General features: G+C 46.3%; 4 protein-coding genes and 2 long non-coding RNA genes across 8 annotated transcripts in view; 3 read left to right on the top strand and 3 right to left on the bottom strand.

The window, feature by feature from the left end:
• LOC135809224 (uncharacterized) overlaps nt 1–1,165 on the top strand; it is a 7,938-nt gene extending 6,773 nt beyond the window's left edge. Inside the window, exon 11 of the mRNA XM_065322519.1 lies at nt 391–1,165. Within this exon, the coding sequence (XP_065178591.1) occupies nt 391–496 (106 nt within the window). The 3' untranslated portion in view covers nt 497–1,165. The remainder of the gene's footprint in view (nt 1–390) is intronic.
• A 361-nt stretch (nt 1,166–1,526) lies between these two features.
• On the top strand, nt 1,527–3,317 carry LOC135810797 (ribonuclease H1-like). Its single transcript, XM_065324233.1, has one exon. The coding sequence runs from the start codon at nt 1,847–1,849 to the stop codon at nt 2,804–2,806; it is 960 nt and encodes a 319-aa protein (XP_065180305.1). The 5' UTR covers nt 1,527–1,846; the 3' UTR covers nt 2,807–3,317.
• A 643-nt stretch (nt 3,318–3,960) lies between these two features.
• Nucleotides 3,961–5,501, bottom strand: LOC135809223 (uncharacterized). The gene has a single exon (XM_065322518.1). It carries the CDS (start codon nt 5,290–5,292, stop codon nt 4,462–4,464), a length of 831 nt encoding a protein of 276 aa, XP_065178590.1. The 5' UTR covers nt 5,293–5,501; the 3' UTR covers nt 3,961–4,461.
• Nucleotides 5,502–12,910: 7,409 nt separating this feature from the next.
• On the bottom strand, nt 12,911–14,575 carry LOC135810796 (uncharacterized). The gene is made up of 2 exons (XR_010552396.1): nt 14,224–14,575; nt 12,911–13,597 (listed from the first exon to the last, which is right to left on the bottom strand). It is a non-coding gene; the product is annotated as an uncharacterized LOC135810796 (long non-coding RNA).
• Nucleotides 14,576–15,778: 1,203 nt separating this feature from the next.
• LOC135809221 (uncharacterized) lies at nt 15,779–17,129 on the bottom strand. Its single transcript, XR_010552177.1, has 2 exons — nt 16,768–17,129; nt 15,779–16,167 (listed from the first exon to the last, which is right to left on the bottom strand). It is a non-coding gene; the product is annotated as an uncharacterized LOC135809221 (long non-coding RNA).
• Nucleotides 17,130–17,625: 496 nt separating this feature from the next.
• LOC135809220 (sarcolemmal membrane-associated protein-like) overlaps nt 17,626–20,000 on the top strand; it is a 21,457-nt gene continuing 19,082 nt past the window's right edge. For all 3 annotated transcript variants that reach the window (XM_065322517.1, XM_065322516.1, XM_065322515.1), the window contains exon 1: nt 17,626–17,996. In XM_065322517.1, the coding sequence (XP_065178589.1) occupies nt 17,802–17,996 (195 nt within the window). In that variant the 5' untranslated portion in view covers nt 17,626–17,801. The remainder of the gene's footprint in view (nt 17,997–20,000) is intronic.

Genomic DNA, 20,000 nt, shown 5'->3' with positions numbered 1-20,000 from the left:
CTCCGTTATTCTAGCTCGTATCGACCCCGGAGGTTTTCGAGCAGACAGCTGAGAATCTCTGCTACCTTGTAGGTGTTTCGATTGTGGAATTCGGTTGAGATTTGACTGAGTTATGACTCGTTGAGTGCACTTGCACACATGGCATTGCCACCGTTTGTATACATTTGGGACCAAAAAAAAGTTTCAGAATTTGGGAAAAAGTGGCCCGGTCGGGCGACCGGAAACAAGGTCATTATTTGTTTTGGCCTTATGAACATAGTGTGCCCATGTTCCATGTTCCCCCAGACAAACTTCAAAGGAGTAATGGCATTAGTCACTAATGGTGTGTGCTGTGTGTGTGTATGTGTGTGCGTACGTGTGTGTGCGTACGTGTGTATGTGTTTTGTGAAGGTTGCAGCCAGTCATCGTGGAGGAGCTACGTAGGAGACAATTACAAGTATTTGACTGCAGCAAGGATGGCCGTGGCGGTTTGTTACGCGTTACAATGCCGAGCTAACTCTTAGTGGAAATGTCACGGTGTAGATGTAGCTTTCTATTTTTATCTTTTACTCAGGTTTTTATGTTCTAGTTTTCACAACAGCACACATCACACTGAGATGTCACCTCAGGACAGTCGTATTGAGTATTACAACTCAAACGTTGGTTGCTTTCAACTACTTCTACTGGGAGCGGGTGCGTTCTGGTGGTTTTACTTTACGTTCGTGCTTTAGTGTTCTATCTTCTGGCATACATGCAGCAGGCCTACTAGACATCTCAATCACTTTTGCTCCTTTTCTTAGAAAGGAGACGGTAGGAGATCTATTCTGTTGTCTGATGCAGCGTATTGGAGCTTTCGACTAGCATGCTTGAGATCCTATTCTTGTTATCATTATTACATGACGGATGATTATTTATAATGTAGCTGTTTCCCTACATGCCTAGCACCTACGTGTGCGTGCGTTAGCTAGAGTACTCTTCGCGCAGCCATGCATTATTATTATTATTATTTAAATTTTGAATAGGGCAATGGTAACCAGGGAGTCGTAAAATCCCTGATGGTAACCCACTGAAACCAGGCGTGGACCTTCTCTAGCTCTGCCATACCATTATTCTTTTTGACATTTTTTTATTGTTTTTTTATGAGCTATACAACTTTCGGAAAAAGAGGATGGTGCGACTTCGGCGATACGTGTGTCGCTCCCTGCATGAAGAGTATTATAAGCAGGGAGTAGTACAATAAAGTATTGTACTACTACTTGATTATAAATATAAGCCACCACGCATGGGGCTGAGTTATTCTTGATGTACATCAGGCCAGCTGCTGCAGGGAGTCGTAAAACTCCCTGGACTCGCCATGGAGTAAAGACTATAATACAAGTACCTACAAAAAAATTGTAAACTTCTTGTACTAGTCTGTACGAGTCATGTACTGGATCGCGATTCGCGTACTAAAAACCGGGTTTTTTGTACTCGATTGCCATATATGATGTCATCGACGTCAGTGATATCGATGATTGATGAAATCGAAACAGCCTTGCACATGTCATTGTACAATTGTGTGACAACGAGAATGGAGTGAGATGTCCCAAAATACTATCTTCAAGGGCAGCCTGGTGGGATCATAGTGGGAATACACTACTCCAAGCTAACTAAACTACTTATTTAGCTCAAGAGGGTCAGGTTCGGTTGTTCGTGAAGCTGCGTTGGGCTCGTTTTCATCACAGACATCAGAGATGTTGTAGTGTATACATAATTGAGAACTGTTGTAAGCGGCTTGCCTTCACTACTTAAATCTTTGCATTCAACACTGGAACTAGAGTTACTTCAGTGAAGGGACGTGCAGGTGGCTGCTAGAGTGGACGACACGATGCCGTTTTATGCTGTGCGGCACGGCGCCTCTCCTGGTGTCTATAAGACCTGGGACGAATGCAAGGCACAAGTCAATGGATTTTCAGGGGCAAGGTATAAGAAATTCTCAACCATGCCGGAGGCAATGGACTTCATTGAGGCACGGGATGGCGTTGGTAGAGGTGCCGGTATTAGCGGCGCTGCAACTAGAGGGCATAGTGTTGCACAAGCTCATGGCGGCGGAGGCAGCAGTCGGTTCAGCCTTGACCAGACCGTCCCCATTGCGAAAGTGAAGTATGCTGGGAAACGCAGCCGTGACTACCAAAGCGACCAGCCGCACAACAAACTATATGGTTATGATAATGCAGATGTACCCGTATCTGAATCGGATTCCGACGAAGACTATGGGTATTCCACACCGAAGAAGTCCAATGTGCGATCTGCTACTCGTGCTACAAATCGCTCAGCATCCAAAACACGAACAAGCAATCCCAGGGAACCGCAGCCCGTAAAACTTGGCAGCAGGCCTGTGGTGTTCGTAGATGGTGCATGTTCGAACAATGGTAACTATGGTGGCGAAGCAAAGGCCGGCGTTGGCGTTCATTGGCCAAGCGGCATAGCGCCGGACTTGCGTGAGCCACTGCCCGGTGCTAAGCAGAGCAACCAGCGGGCAGAGATGATGGCTGCGTGCCGTGCCATGGAGCAAGCTTATAGTGCAGGCCTGTCGACTATCGAGATCTGCTCGGATAGTATGTACACGATTAAAGGCGTCAACGAGTGGATGGCAAATTGGAAAAAGCGCAACTGGGTGACGACGGCTTCGAAACCTGTAGAGAACCGTGACCTCTGGCAGCGGCTTGACACTCTCACTAATAAAGTCAATGTGAAGTGGACACATGTGCGTGGGCATGTGGGCATTGTGGGCAACGAGCGTGCCGATCTCTTGGCCCGACAGGGGCAAAATGCGAAGCAAGCATGACAATAGCTTCCACCACCATTCACCTATTCATTGCACGCAAGAGAATATACTGAAACTGGCCATTGATCACAGTTTTACTATTCTCGCTGTTCTGCTACAGTTGACCGCATAGAACTAGTTCAGTCCAGTGTAGCTTGCCCTGGGTCATTTGTTCCGTGTTAAGTTTTACTTCTCCCACAATGAACCGCAAGGACGAGAGGAATGGTTTTCGCATCGGGTTTGGCAATCTTTTCAGCATTACACCTTTTTACTGTACTATTTTGAGTATTTTCCAACCGTACTTTTTTTATCATCGGGTGCAGTTTCTTTCGGTTGAATGTGTTTGTACCATGATCTAAGTTATAAAAACAAGAAGGCTCTTTTACTTTGATTCAGTCTTTGATTACTTATTTTTTTACAAGATAGTTGTCAGGACGGTTTGGTGCTCACAACACTGATACAACTTCTAATGATTTATTTTGAAAACGTCTCACCAGGTGTGCAAATTTAACTCAGATACTGAGCCGGTAAATATCGAGTTATGAAGCAACTATCCACGACTGAAACAAGATAATAAGCAGTCAGAAAGTGCGATAACAGGGCACGAAACTGACCCCTCATAGGACCTTGAACCTTCCAAGCTGGAAGGCTGTTGGTTTGCGCACTGGAGATGTGTTAGAGCTAGGTCTCAGGTCGTTGAATGTCTTAGTAGCCTGTCAGTTTTGTGCCCTGTTATCGCACTTTCTGACTGCATATTATCTTGTATACAGTCGTGGATAGTTGCTTCATAACTCGTTTCCATGTGATTTCTTCTATTTGAATTTTAAAAACGTCCTATTTTGTTTGTACACCGAGCATTGTCTTCACCGCCATTGCTATTATAATAAGGGAATTTGTCCCTGTGAAACGTCTTAGCCTACACATCCCCATTCAGCTTTGGTGTGCGGCAATATCAAGAAAACTCTAAGTCAACCAATTTAACATTATTACTGCATCGTGTCCTTTCTAGCAGCATGACAAATTGACAATGCTTGAGTGGCCCAAGACCACCCTCCAGGGCATACCGGAAGCCCATAGCAACTTCCACTGTTGTAAGCACCACTCACTGCGACACACTTCACAGTTCACACCCCGTTTTTGGAGCAGTCCAAAAACATGTCATGAGCAAAATCGAATTCAACACAGCACCAACTCTAATTCAACAAAATTGAATGTACTACAATTGTAGACACCTACATCATGTATATGAGTGTTGGTGTTAAAGATAAGCTCTATTTCAAAGATACCAAATATCAGAAGAGTAATTTATAGTATGATGGTGTTCCCGTGTGTATTTTATGGTTGTACTGATAACAGACAATAATTATGAATCCATGATATTCGACTATCAAGGACATAACAGTTTGCCGCCCCTACACACAGAAGTCACAAAACTATAATAAAAAATTCTACAGCAAACTCGACGTCACGTGCACACTGGTGCCAGCCCTACATGTGTGCTACTACATGGACATGGATGGAAGGAATTGCTGATATGGTGGGGGGTATACATATTACAGGATTTACGCGAACTGCGGATTAATCAATAAACCGGTAGGAAAATGATAAAAAAGGATATGCCAGATGGTACTAAATAACAAATACGTACACTGGATGTGCTGCTCTGGTTTGAGGGGTCAGGTTCTGGCAGCTGCAGGCCCTGTAGATGCACTCACCACTTGACCGGCGACGTTTGTGAAGTTATCGCGGGTCACATTGTGATCGGCAGCAACACGCGACGCACCGCTGACACCGCCGCTGACGAAACCCCAAACTCCACCAACGGCCGCAGCACCGACCGCACCAATAACACCAACGCTTTTCTGGCCAATGTCACGTCCTTTCTCGGCCCACTCCTGTTCACGATTGCGACCCGATGCCGGGACACCATCCTGCTCTGCGCGTACAGCTTCATTGCGATCCACGGTTGCACCGACAACACTGCCAATGACACGTCCCGCTGATGCTCCGAATGAAGAGCCAACACGGCCACCGATCGCTCCGAGGTGTGCACCTTTCCGTACGGCTGTAGTTCCTGCTTCGTTTGCCACTGTACTCAGGACAGTGTCCACCTGAGCACTCACTGCTTTATCATATCTACACCAATTGACAAAGTGCTCACAGTTCTGACTGATCAGGCTATACCCTGGCTCCCCAAGCTTTCCATGAGCGCGGATCATGATTTGGTCTACAGGCAGGGGCTGCAATTGGTCATCGAACATGTTGTGGACCCACCACTGCTCTCCTGGTCGCGCGTAGTCGGTGAACAATTGCTTGCAGATGTGCACACCCTGGTCAGGAACACGTACAGCAACAGCACCCTCCGTGGCCGGGTTGGCACGATGAATAATATAGTTCCCACCGACATTCATGGCATAATGGACGCAGTGGTTACGTTGCACAGCCACGATATCTCCTGGCATACCAGGGCAAATTCCAACAGACGCATGATACTGACGATGGTCCATCGTAAAGATCACAAAGGATAGCGAAGGAGTTAGAAGAAAAACTGAATTCTTCAAAGGCGATGGATTTTCTCTGCTCCAGAAAAAGATACACTATGTACTGCCAGTTGTACTGTAGTTGGCTTCTCTGCGAAAACGAACACCAGTTTGTGCTCTGGAGAGCTCAACCTTTTCGTTTTGTTCAGTTGTCTTTTCAGCTTTGTTCCTTCTTCTTTCGAATCAGTTCTGATCACGTCATCGCACTCGAAATGACCTACAGAATGACGATTGACGAGATCTCACGTCACGCGCACGTAGGTCTACGCGCCGACGTGATCATCATCATCATCATCATGATCATGTCACAGTCCGTGCGCCAGTTCAGAAAAAGTCGTCTAAGGGCATGTTCGATTGGTAGGATCGGGATCCCGATCCACCGGATCCACTGGATTCGCACCCTTTCGATTGGTCGAATCCGGATCCGGATCCTTCGGATTTGGATCCGGTCAACCCACCTCGGGGAGCAGGGTTGACCGGATCCAACGGATCCAAATGTGACCTTTGTGCGTATATGGCGGGTAAAAATCATTTTTGTACACATTGTGGTACGCACACGTGGATGGAGATAGAGCTTGTTGACTTTTTGTACGACGCATGCGATGAGTACGACGTTCACCCTTTTGGGTGCCTTGTGAGCGCCATTTTCAACATGGCAACAGTCAAGGTCCAAGATAAAGTGTTCAGTTGAATCTGAAGGATCCGAGGGATCTGAGATCTGGATCCCGATCCCGATCCTTACCAATCGAACATGCCCTTAAGGTGGCAGGCTACCTTCAGAATTGGGAAAAATCGAATTTTTGATTTGAGGTTAACTGTGATACTTTTCTGATTGGGGTAGCCACAAAGCATTAGAATTTAAAATTTTGGGTCAATCGGTCCAGTGGCTCCGGAGTTATAGTGGATTGTAAGTGCGACAATCCGCGATATTCATGTTAAAACAAAATGGCGTCACGATTTATTGAAAGTGGTATAGTTGGTGGTACGAGTGTTCAAACCCATTTGAACTTCATACTGTTCGTCTTCTTTTTGACATGCTCTCTTTCCATCGTCCTTAGCTTTTGTTTGTTGAGAGCTGTTTTGGCTTTCTCCTATACCTCTGGGGGATGCCAAGCGATGGTTTTGAGAGACTGGTGATGGCTGTGAGCGAGAGTTTGCCGATCGGCGTCGTCCTCGCTATAGCGATGAAAATACTAGTTACTGCGCACCTGGCAGATATCACAACACGTCGGAGCGTCCAGGAGCAAAGGAATCTTGGGTTTTCACTGGAATCTAGTTCCTCCAGCATCGTGCAGCCCACCGTCGGTGAATGGCGGTCCAGAAAGGTCGAAACTGGTCTTCTGCAGCATCTCGCAGTCCTGCGAGGCACACTGAATACGCCTGTCATGTATTCTACAAATAAAAATCACGAAGTAGTGGACTTTACAGTGATGAGTCTATCCTGTATGCTGCAAAAGACGCAGGAAATGTCACTGGTGTCTGTACACTCAGTGACTGGACGCCAACACCCCAGTCTTCTCCTGCAGGATCTGTTTGACATTGACATTATGCAGTAGGTCGGCATTGACCTGGTTTGGCAGCTATCGTAATAGTATCTGCCTGGTTGGATGTAGCAGGTTGGTGTTTGCTCGTCGTCCAGTGCGGAATTTTCTTGTAACTCACGGTGGAGTACGCGCAGGGCTTGTGATCATCCCTGTTCACTTCAATATTATCAAACACAACGTTCCCTTTGTCACTCATCTTATCCTCAGTACTGAATTTGCTGACAATATTGCACCACACTTGTCACAACCTACCGCCACTGCTGGCGGCGGCGACTGGTTCGTCAATGGCGGTGACCAGGCTGACTGACTAGCTTCGAGACAGCGGCCTCGTTGTCAACCCCGCGGCAGCCTAAAGGTTGATTTTATCGATCCAGCCTCAGCGCCATGTTGACGATGCCCTAGTGACTGTGTGTCATGGATTGCCTTGCCATCAGCGGTCATTGCCGTCCACCTTGATGCAGCCCTCAACAACTGGCTCAGCCCATGGGAGTCTCAAGTGGACAAAGTTGTTGCCAAAGTAGCTCAGAAGATTGGTGCATCGTGGTGTGAGTGAGCACATAACTAGGACTTCCCAGCGCCTATTTGTCCAGGCTGCGATACTATGTGACATGCTGTACTGCACCGCATTCTTTTCAGCACTGCAAGGCCGGCAGCTGGACCGACTGCAGGCCGCCTGTTGCCAGTGCAGCATTCTGGAACGTTCCTTCCTTCTGAGATCCGTGGAATAATAACTTTCTTTGCTTCAAAGCAAGTTGCTTACCTTTCTGTTGTGCTCCCAGTGTCCTTACAACAATAACCTACAGCAATGTTTTATTTTCCTTTCCATTCCCCAACCAATGAATACTACGATGTCGATTCCATTTCTTCATACTTTGGTGTGTGCCCGCGCACGCACGTGTGTGTGTGTATACCTCACTCGCCACTCGAAGTTCTGTTCCCCATCACTGGAACACTGCCTGTTCTTTCAGGACCTGCCATCATCTGCGGATGGGCATTCAATGATTGTATTGTGTGTGTGTTTCATTCAGAATCAGATCCGCTATCGTTGCTATTAGAGAAAATCTGTGGGTTCACATCCAGTGCATATTTAGATTTGCGTGCTTTTCTCGCCACGGGCGCATACAAGGGACATTGTGTGTGTGTGTGTGCGTGTGCGTCTGTGTGTATGGGGATATTGTCTGTATCGGCTTTTGGTACTAATGTTCAGGTCTGTGCTTGCATGTGTGAACATGAAATTGTTCGGTTCTGTGCATGCTATTGCTATGTTGTATATTATTGTATGTATGTGTGCATTTCCACGAACAGTGTAGACGAGCGTGGAGATTGCATTCATCCCTCATCAACCACTTCCCCTTGGGCTCACGAGAGTTTTTTCTGCGTACCTCTCATTTTTGTTTGTTTCTTTCTGATACTGTATTGATGCCGGTACCTGTACCTCGATGTGTTCCTCTATCTGCAGTCGCCTTTAATCTTCAGTCAAGTTAACGTTTATTGTGCTCTATTTATCGTGCGAATCAAAATAAACAATAATAACACAAGTCGTGCTAGAGTGACGACATGTGCGTGTAGTCACTCTAGCACGACTTGTGTTAGTGGTTGATGCGATGGGACGTTATAATTAGGTGGAACAGAACACACATTGGGCAGATTGATTGGGCATCATTGATTGTGCTCAGTCTAAACAGTGAACATAATAATTATCTCCAGTGACAGACTGTAGCGGCTAGCCTCCAATAGGTAGCTGGCACTAGTCGCTACTGCTTGTTTGACAGGTGCTGCCAGAACCCCTGTTGTGTCATGCTATAGATGCACATGCCCTGTTCTGGGGCATACTGAGGTACTTTGATTTTGTTGACTGCATGTAGACAGGCGGGATCCAATAGTAGTTCTCGTAGACCTTGGCTCTTTGTAGGTCAACCACCATCGCATGGATCGATCGGTGACTATGCACTTGGAGGTTGGAATAGCCCGCGCTGAACAGATCTTGCCATGGCCCAGGGAGTGAACTCGCTTACTCGACTATCCCGGTTTTAGTTAACCAGCATGAGTGGTGCAATTTGTTCATACCATGTTGCGAGCTCACAGTTGTTTGGGCAGGTTTTGAGCTGCAACACGAAACAAAGCGAAATAACGGCGTGACTGTAGAGCAAGGAAGCGGCGAGACGGCACTTCCAGGACAAGACAGGCAGTAGAGATGTGTTCACAGCACGAGCAACCTCTCAAACTCTGCCGGTACTCCACAGTTACAAGAAAATGTCAGACTGGACGCCGCGCCAATGCAAACCTGCTACATCCACCCAGGCAGATAGCTGCCAAACCAGGCCAATGTCGACCCACTGCATACCGGTATGTCAATGTCAAACAGATCCTGCAGGAGAAGACTGGGATGATATTGGCGTCCAGTGTACGGACACCAGTGACATTTCCTGCGTCTTTTGCAGCATACAGGATAGACTCATCACTGTAAAGTCCACTACTTCGTGATTTTTATTTGTAGAATACATGACAGGCGTATTCAGTGTGCCTCGCAGGACTGCGAGATGCTGCAGAAGACCAGTTTCGACCTTTCTGGACCGCCATTCACCGACGGTGGGCTACACGATGCTGGAGGAACTAGATTCCAGTGAAAACCCAAGATTCCTTTGCTCCTGGACGCTCCGACGTGTTGTGATATCTGCCAGGTGCGCAGTAACTAGTATTTTCATCGCTATAGCGAGGACGACGCCGATCGGCAAACTCTCGCTCACAGCCATCACCAGCCTCTCAAAACCATCACTTGGCATCCCCCAGAGGTATAGGAGAAAGCCAAAACAGCTCTCAACAAACAAAAGCTAAGGACGATGGAAAGAGAGCATGTCAAAAAGAAGACGAACAGTATGAAGTTCAAATGGGTTTGAACACTCGTTCCACCACCAACTATACCACTTTCAATAAATCGTGACGCCATTTTGTTTTAACACGCATACGGTCCATTACAAAATTGAATATGAAATAAATTGCATGAAATTGCAAAAACAATTAAAATTTTCACCAAAGTCATTTTTGCGCTATTTTCATCAATTTCGATCGTAGCGCTCTAATTTTTTGACGCGAGCTAGCGGGCCTCCTCTGCGATCCGTTGCCGTGGCAATCATTTCCAAAATGGCTGCCCTTCATGACGTACGCGAGGTAGACAGTCAGCTGACATCAAAATAAATTTTGTCAGCGAAGTGTCAGCATGCAAAGCAAATAATTGTTGTAGCTTTGTTTCATCAAGCCTTGTCAGTTTTGTTTTGATATTGCTGGAGACGTAAGCCGTGGTGGATCATCTGCCATGGGTAACAAACGCAAGAGCAGGGTTCTCAGCAGGCCAAAGAAGTGCCTTCCCCCGCGGAAAAGGACTGTCTTGGCTCGTGAAGAGCCCACAACTGAAGATGGTGATTTGGACGTATTCGTCGCAGCATCTGAGGATGTTGCAAATCAATCTTCCGTGGCATCTGATTCTTGTACTGGTGATTCAAGCGATGAGGTTATGTCCAGCGACGAGTCTGATGATGATGATGATGGTGACAGTTCCGACGAGCACAACAGTGGTAGCAGAATCGTCCACTTGCCATCCCTGACACGTCTTCTTGGCTCATCATGTGTCTGTGCCAACTGCAAGACTGGGTCATTGCTCGTCCAGGAGTCGACTCGATATGGCCTAGCCCCAATTCTTGAGCTTACCTGCGATCATTGTGGGCATGTATTTGAGGGCCGCCTTGCTGAAAAACATACACCAATGCGATTTTATGATGTGAACAGACGTTCAGCAATGGCCATGCGGATGATTGGCAAGGGAAGAGAAGCACTGAGGATGTTCTGTGCCATCATGGATATGCCTGAGCCCATGTACGGACGGTCGTTCCAGTCTCACTGTTCAGCATTGCATGATGCAGCAGTTGAAGTTGGGACAAATAGCATGCGGCACCATGCTGCAGAGTTACTGGCTATGCGGCAAGCGAGTGGATCTGACCATCCGTCACACGTGGCCGTAAGCACTGACGGCACATGGATGCGGCGTGGGTACTCTTCTGTGTTTGGTGTCCAAACAGTAATTGCGTACGACACACTCAAAGTGGTGGATGTGGAGGTGTTATCGAAGCATTGCAACCATTGCAAGGTTTGGGACAACAAACGCGACACGAAGACAGTCACGGCAGCGGAGTTTGCCACCTGGAAGGCTGCACATGCTGACAGCTGCGACATCAACACCAATGTCTCATCGCCAGCCATGGAGACTGCAGCAGTAGTGAAGATTTGGAATCGATCTGAGGCTCTCAATGGCCTTCGCTACACATCCTACATTGGCGATGGTGATTCGAAGGTATTTCAAAAAGGGTTATGCAGACAAGGCCAAAGAGACGGAAGGCGTTACGTACTGTCCTGGTGGTTTTTGAGTGCTAAAAGTTGCCCTTTTTGGGGGGTACCGTGTGACCTTTGGTACACCATATCTCCAGTTTGGTATGTCCAAATCCAGTAAACTATATATGTATTCATATCTACGTCAAATTTGCAAGGTGCTCACGTCTCTACTTTTGAAGATTTTGTCACATCTACTGACGTATGGGCACAGAAAGATAATTGGACCAACGGCGCGTTCTTTACGTGATTTCTTGATGTGTGTGTCAGCCAGATTCTTTACATCTAGAAGCATAAATCTCTTCGTGAGCATCTAGTATTGAGCAAGAACACTCATTATGTAACATAAGTATCTGGCTATTGCTAAAATCCTTGCAGAAAACTTGTACCAAAAATTTGTTGACCGCATTTTTGCGATATTCTTGTTTGGTGTGTCCAGCATCCTGTTCTCCAAGTCGAAATGCATGTGTGGTGGTTGTTCAAGTGTTCTTTATTATCTGACCAGCATGTGTAGAAAATTTGGTGCAAAAATAATGAGGGATGCCAATGTTACAGACATTTGAATGCATGTTTGTTATCGGCTGGCGCCGAAGGTAGCCTGCCACCTTAAAGTTGCACTTTTATTTTCCAGATTTGCCAGATTTCGCAGTTTTCTCAAGATATCGCGAGACGAATACTCAATGGCGTCACCTTCGTCGTCCTTTGGTTTACGTCTCCCGTGAGTTCTTCGTCTCAGATCGTTGTCGAAATCCAACCTAATAGTTGTTCTCTGCCCTAAGTTTTGTCCGTGGCGACAACAAATAACGAGAAGTTGAGTTCTCGCTCGTCGCTTGCGTTTTCGTTATGTCGCTGATATTTTGGTTGAACATGCTATAATTTCGTGCCGTTGGTTTGTACAAGGGTTTCGCTATTTCCTGCTTATTTAATTAGAAAGAGATATTAGCCAACAGTGTATCCTCCAATTTTGGCTTGTGCAAAAAATCCGACAGCGGTGATACCAACCGTTTCGTCAACACTGTATTTTTGACACATTTTGACACACACATGTCTTCAATTGGTGGACTTATGAACGACCGACAGAATCGTTCAAGGGGTCCTAGTATTCTGCGATGTACCAGCCAGACCATGATTGTATCCGTAGACCACGAATTTACAGACAACACGAACCCCAACAGGTTGCTGGAGCTCCAAACACAAACCCTCGCACATCAATGCATGTGCCTATACTTGTATGTAAAACAGCAACAATATCAAGCCAAATACAGTACTGAGGTGGGAAAGAAATATAAATAATTCATGCAGAGAGGATGACACTACAAACACAGCACCAGAGCCAATGCAGAATTGAAGTGAAAAAATTGCATCTGCGGATGGCCAGGATACGGTGCTACTATTTACAGAACAACCGCCACAAGCTATGACACATTAAGTCTCGTACCTTCATTCACGGCGGACGCATGGAGCAAAGAATACGTTTACCATACACCCGTACATACATGCACACGTGAATTGACACGTGTTCATGCGCTTTTTCAACAGACCCACACACGTCTGCATGTACATGCAAACGCACAGACATGGACACGTACATACGTGCACGAACATACACACCCATAAACATGCACACACACACACACACACACACACACGCGCACATCCGCTAAAGTATGGGAGCATATGTGCACAAAGCATCACGTGATTGCATTCACAAGTTTATACAAGACAGCCAGGTAATGAATGCATACTTGTAGTTGTGTGGTAGCTGCTACAACAGATGGAGCATTGGTTAAATATTGCAATAAGGAGAGTGCTATGATAGTCATGCAACGGTTCTGCTGTTATCAACGAAGTGCACGCCTCTCGTGCTAAGTTCAAGATCCATTGTACTCTTCTTTGCAACATACTTCGTGCAGCTTGCATCCAATCGTAGGCATCACGAGTCAAGGCAGCAGCCACATGGACCAGTAAGATTCACTGATATTGAGGATTTGGACCAGGGTGCTGTTCCGATCAAACTTGCAAGAACACCTTGTTGAGCTGGGTCTTCCCCACTGGCACAGCCACCTTGTGTGGCCCTACCATTAGTGGTCTCTGCCCGTTGCCTTCATTTCATTGGTAGGGTTGTGTTTGACGAAAAGCCCACTTGACTGCCTTCCAGCATATAGCTTTCAAATGTAAGTGTGATGTATTGATATCACAGACATGCTGACGTTTGGTACATGCCTCAAGGCTAGTCAATAGAATTGATAGTCATACATCACTTCAAGCTAGGACCACTCCAGTGGGAGAAATAAGGTGATCCACTGTTGTCCGCTGGAAGCGTTTGACCCTGTTGATCATGGTGATATCTACATAGGCATCAATACACAGCCGGAAAGTGAAGTGTGCACACACAGACGCACACGCACACACACACACAGACACACACAGACACACACGCACACAGACACACACACACACATACCAAGCAGCATAGCACCACAATTTCCACAGCCCTAAAGCAGCAAGTATCGCCCCCCAAGCATGTGTATGCACAGAGTACATGATTATGCCACAAGGGATTTTTTTAATATTTGAATGCAGGTGCACAGGCCCTGGGTCATTGGCATTGGTCATGGGTTTCATATTCATGTCCTAACTATAAATTGATAAGTCAATAATAATTTTGCTCTTCTGTTTCATGCATTGTGTGTAAAATACCAATATACAGGCAAATTGTACTAAAGTACCATACAGCTCTGCATCAATTTTGCCAATGCTGTTGATTGTACATTGTTCACAATCGCTGCAATCGCTGCCATTTCTCATAAATAATATTGTCATGCAGTATAGTTACGAAATACACCGCCAGGATGCCACAATACAAAGATGGCTACATTTTTTCAACCAACATGCAATTATTGCAAAAAAATAAATATTTCCATAATTTCGTGCCGTTGGTTTGTACACAATTTCAGGGCTAAAATAACCTTACCCTGTCATGGCGATATCTCTGAGGAGTTGAATTCACCTAGTCTCCCTTGTGCAAAAAATTCCCTCGTGGTGCTGCCAGCTGCAATGTAATGGCAACCCAGAATAGGGTGAAAATCGAAAACGATAAATTCCTCGCCTCCCGTCCATCCAACTGCGCTGGTTGCATCAAGTACGATGATTAGAAGACGAGTGGCATCCGACTAACGACTGGCAACATATTTCTTGAAGAAGGAAGCCTTCATTTCACCGACTGGCCTCGAGGTAGGCAACAAATCGACCAACAATTTACTGACCGGCGTCGTCATCTTTCCCTGCATAACGTCTGCCTATGGTTCCCGCGCAGAAAATAAAAATCGGGCCAAAACAGGGTCTGGCGCACGGACTGGTCAGATCAGGCGATATAATAATTTATTTAAAGGGAAACTGAACGCCAAAAATAAGTATGGCTTATCCGAAGGAGAATTGGGCACTGATTCCGATGAGCTATGTCTCGAGCCGATCAGAGAAGAGGAACCGTGTCAAATTTCATAAATAACACCTTCCATATTTGGAAAATGGGCTTGATGACGTGCGTACTGCTTAGCTGTCACCATGCTGTGCATGCTCTGCAGTGTAATTGAATGGAAGAAAACAATTACTTTGGTGTTTTGCAGCTCTATTTCGTTCCCTGACGGTACCCAAATCTAGATGTAGGAGTCTGTTGAGCAGGAGAGTGACACATGTCTTCCCGAAGGCTGTCCAGCCTGCAGTGGTGATGAAGAAGACACGAATATCACCCCAAGATCGATTGTAGCGAATTGGAAAACTCATGGTGAATTTGCTTCCACTCCAAGGCAATGTCGAGGTATGAAGGGTGCTTGTACTGCCTTCCAAAGTGCAGCGGAGATGAACATGGCTTTGCATAGCTGTTGCTCTACGCCAACTTACCTACTCTTGCTGGTTCCGTAGTGGTATATTGCAAATTTCGTGGACGAACAATTCGAGTCACTAGTGGCTAGTGAGCACCACTAACAGGTGAGATTTTTCAATTTGATAAAAATTGTTTTTGTTTGAGAACTGACGGTGGCAGTCATTTGACTCAGTATAGGTGTCTCTGCTGCTTCTTTCCCTTCATTGGTAGGGTTGTGCTTGATAGTACAAGTGCTTGAAGTAAAATAAAATAAATAGAACATGTGGAACATAAATCTAATCAAGCATCAGTACATGTATTGCGAATTTCAACTTCAAAGCACATAAAATCACAATGATCACAAAGTTTATGGAATCAGGAGGACTCCGTGTGTTCAACGAACACAATACACACATTCTATATTGCGCGCACACATGTACACATGTGCGTGCACCCCCACCCCATCCCACAGACACACGCATGCAACGCGCACATCCATACACATGTGTGTGAACCCCCCCCCCCCCCACACACACACACTCCTACCCATACACATATGCGTCTACCCCCAGCCCCCCCCCCCCACACACACGTGTGCACAGACGGATACACAAACACACACACACACACACACACACACACACACACACACACACACACAAGATACTTGTAAGTGTACATGGTCTTCCTGGTGCAGATGCTGGGCCAGCACAATGGAAAATACCTCCATCAAGATGCTTGATCAAGTGTTGTGATAATGGCACTGTTTGTTTGTTTTTACAAAGATGTGTGGGAAGGATTACAATGCGTTATAATTCATAATATTATTGTTCTTTGCCTTGTACTGTGCAGACCAGAATGCTTCGCCATCAACTCCTGGCTTTCCATCGGCATGGTGTTCAGCTGCAGCGGCATCTGGTCCGGGGAGTACGTTGCTGGATGGCTGCACTGACACAGGATGGGTTTGCGTTGGCAATGCAATACGGCAGTCATCCCACATTATGAGCTACACGTTTATGTAATTTATATTGTCGCTCGTCCAGCAATGTCAAGGCTCTGCATGTAAACACAGGAGAACACCATAATAATTTTACTACTCAGGGGATAATAATTATAATTTTGGATTATCAATTTCTTGACATTTATGAGTTCCTGTCTAAACCATGTCGTGATATTGATTGCTATCTGCTCACAAAGTACCTCGTATTGTAACAATACTCTGCTTAATCACTACCCTCTGCCAATTATTAGATTCGCACAATATTCACAACATATGCAACACAATGCTGTCTATTGACACTACTTCGAACTGAAATGCTCACTACTCGTCTCCCGTTTTCAACTCCCTCTACCTTATGAATACTCTACTTTACTGGTTTCGTTTCTACCCTTTCCATTGCTGCCAGCCCCCAGTCTTTTTCAGTGGACAGCACCATATTGAAATTTTTGTGATTTGATGTACACATACATGTACTTTGAAATTGAAATTCGAATTACATGATCAGATTTTTGTTCCACATGTTCTATTTATTTCGACTTCAAGCACAACCCTATCGATGAAGGGAAAGAAGCCGCAGAGAGACACCTACTGAGTCTAATGACTGCCACCGTCTGTTCTCAAACAAGAACAATTTTTGTCAAATTGAAAAATCTCACCTGTTAGTGTTGCTCACTAGCCACTAGTGACTCAAATTGTTCGTCCACGAAATTTGCAATATACCACTACGTACCAGCAAGAGTAGGTAAGTTGGCGTAGAACAACAGCTATGCAAAGCCATGTTCATCTCCGCTGCACTTTGGAAGGCAGTACAAGCACCCTTCATACCTCGACATTGCCTTGGAGTGGAAGCAAATTCACCATGAGTTTTTCAATTCGCTACAATCGATCTTGGGGTGTTATTCGTGTCTTCTTCATCACCACTGCAGGCTGGACAGCCTTCGGGAAGACATGTGTCACTCTCCTGCTCAACAGATTCCTACATCTAGATTTGGGTACCGTCAGGGAACGAAATAGAGCTGCAAAACACCAAAAGTAATTGTTTTCTTCCATTCAATTACACTGCTGAGCATGCACAGCATGGTGACAGCTAAGCAGTACGCACGTCATCAAGCCCATTTTCCAAATATGGAAGGTGTTATTTATGAAATTTGACACGGTTCCTCTTCTCTGATCGGCTCGAGACATAGCTCATCGGAATCAGTGCCCAATTCTCCTTCGGATAAGCCATACTTATTTTTGGCGTTCAGTTTCCCTTTAATTATCGCGATCACACACACGTAGACTACACGTAGGTCTACGTACACGTACACGCACAAGATCCAGGCCGCGCGGCCGCGCCTGCCACTGCCCAGCTAGCTAGCTCTGCGCCAACCGCGATAACCGGCGCGGCAGGTCACGCTAAAAAAATAGCGCGCTGGAAGCGTGGAGCTGCACGCGCGAGGTGCGGTTGCTCTTGCACTTCAACAGCTTGCGCGAAGAATGAACCGAAACCTACCTTTTTTTTTGTTCGTCAAAACTGTAAAAACAGAAGTGCACTGATCTTTGAAGTAACAAAGTTGCTTGGTTTGTTCTTGGCCTTTCTTGCCTAGATAAAACATCTTGAAGTTTGAAGTATGTTTAGTGTGGCTTGATAGTGAAGGGATTTTGTGGATGCATATACCCTGGGCATAGGCTGTTTGTCATTACGAAAATGGCGGTGAAGATTGTTATTCGCCCTCACCCGAAGTCTCATCCATTCGCGGAGAGGGAATGCTACGTGAACCCCAGCGAACAGATGAAAGTAGGGAGAAGCGTTGCCAAAGTAAAAGCAGCTACGAACAATTTCATATTTGACTGCAAGGTGCTGTCTCGCAATCATGCTGTCATATGGCTAGAGGATGGGCAAGTGAGTAATTTGAAATACTGTACTAGTAATGTGATATGCTTGAGAATTGTTTCTTGATGGATACGGGGTGGTCGATATTATGACATTCAACTACATATAATGCTGGGTAACTGTTGCATGCACATGATAATGAGTGGCTGCTGCTCTTTGTTAGATCAGCAACATTGGGACATTTGCATGACATTGTGTTCCTTTTGATTTTGAGTCCTTGACGTCGTTCACTGATTGGATGGTTCAAACGTTCTGAGTCAATTTTTCATCACGTGTACACGTTTTGTCACACCGTTTAAAGTACACTATAGTATGCCAGTCGTCTCCAACGGCTTGTACTTTGGATTGAGAAAGGCCATGCCATGCCACGGCAGGGCATGGTTCACCTCTCACAATTTGCACAAAGCGCAGGGTTCACATACATGTAGCTCATATCAGTCACGTGCCATCGTGTGGCCTGCGGTCATGCACGTAACTTGTGTTGGAATTTCGCCACGTATAGTCAACATTTTCATCTCGCATTCATTGTTTTGGCTGTAGTGAATTCAACGATGATAGTACGTGTTAGTACGACTTGCCTGGTTACTGGAATTCTGAGTTGAGACACCTTTGAAGAAGTTCATAAGTGGATATGTACACATGAGTTACTGAGTACCATAGTAACCCGCGTGGAAGACGGTCCTGTTCCTATGAGTATGAGCACTCAAACCCCCCCCCCCCTACTCTCTGTCCCTCTCTCTGTCCCTCTCCCCTCCCCTCTCTCTGTCCCTCTCCCCTCCCCTCCCCTCCCCCCCCCTCTTCCCCTCTCTCCCCCCCCCCTCTCTCTCTCTCTCTCTCTCTCTCGCTCTCTCTCTCCCGCTCTCTCTCCCGCTCTCTCTCCCGTCTCTCTCCCCGCTCTCTCTCCCGCTCTCTCTCCCGCTCTCTCTCTCCCGCTCTCTCTCTCTCTCTCTCTCTCTCTCTCTCTCTCTCTCTCTCTCTCTCTCTCTCTCTCTCTCTCGCTTCTCTCTCTCTCTCTCTCTCTCTCTCCTCTCTCTCTCTCTCTCTCTCTCTCTCTCTCTCTCTCTCTCTCTCTCTCTCTCTCTCTCTCTCTCTATTTATCTATCTATCTATCAGGCCTTCTTAGACTCATGTTTCCTCGATTTACTATTATAATTGTTCGTAAACCCATTGTGAACCCCGTGTCCGTAATCCTATTTTCTAGTCAACGTGGACATCAGCTAGTTTTGATGGTAACCGCCACTTACGTATTGGGCGTGCAGGTGGCTCGAGCGCCCTTTTGGGGTGCCCATGTAGGATTCATCAATGGCTCACCATTTCCTCCTCATGACTGTCCGCTGGAGAGTAGATGTCGCCAGCTAGCTCCCTATTGGCCGCCGCAAGCTGTTCCTGCTTAGTAGCTGGCGCAGTGGTGGCAGCCAGTTCCATTTGTCTGGCAATAGCTTGGTTGCTTGCGCGTCTTGTGGCAGCCCGGCGGTGGTCATGGCGAAGGTCAGGGCGATGACTAGGGCCTCAAAAACAGGTTCGATCATATCGTAGAGCCGCTTTCAGAGTGCTCAGAAAGTGTCACAGGCTGCGGAGGATGGACTTTAGCCGTTGGGCGTCCTGAGTACGCCCTTAGGCCTCAATTGCCCCCGGCCCCAGTGTGCAGAAAGGTGATGATATCCTTCTGATGTCGGACTTGGCGCAGTTTGCCTGGCCGGTTATTTCATCTGCCGTTGGTACATTAGTAACCAGAACACAACTTAGATCCTGGTCACAGCACCAAAATGCCGCGGCCAGATCAGCACATGAACCCCCAGTCCACCGACCATTAGTCTGCATTCTATGCCAGATCACACAAGAGCATGTTTTCACCCTTTGCGTTTGTGTTTGTGTATGCATGTGTGTTGTTCGAATCTTTATTCTCACGATAGCCAGTGGCCAATAAGAGAATAATGGTGTGAGAGAGGAGAAATAGTGTTGTGTTGTTGCTGTTGCTGTTGCTGTTGCTGTTGCTGTTGCTGCTGCTGTTGT

This window comes from Sycon ciliatum, chromosome 2 (assembly GCF_964019385.1).
Source record: "Sycon ciliatum chromosome 2, ocSycCili1.1, whole genome shotgun sequence".
Lineage (NCBI taxonomy): Eukaryota > Metazoa > Porifera > Calcarea > Leucosolenida > Sycettidae > Sycon > Sycon ciliatum.
Note: the sequence above shows the minus strand (reverse complement) of the source record. Positions and strands in the feature narration are given on the sequence as shown.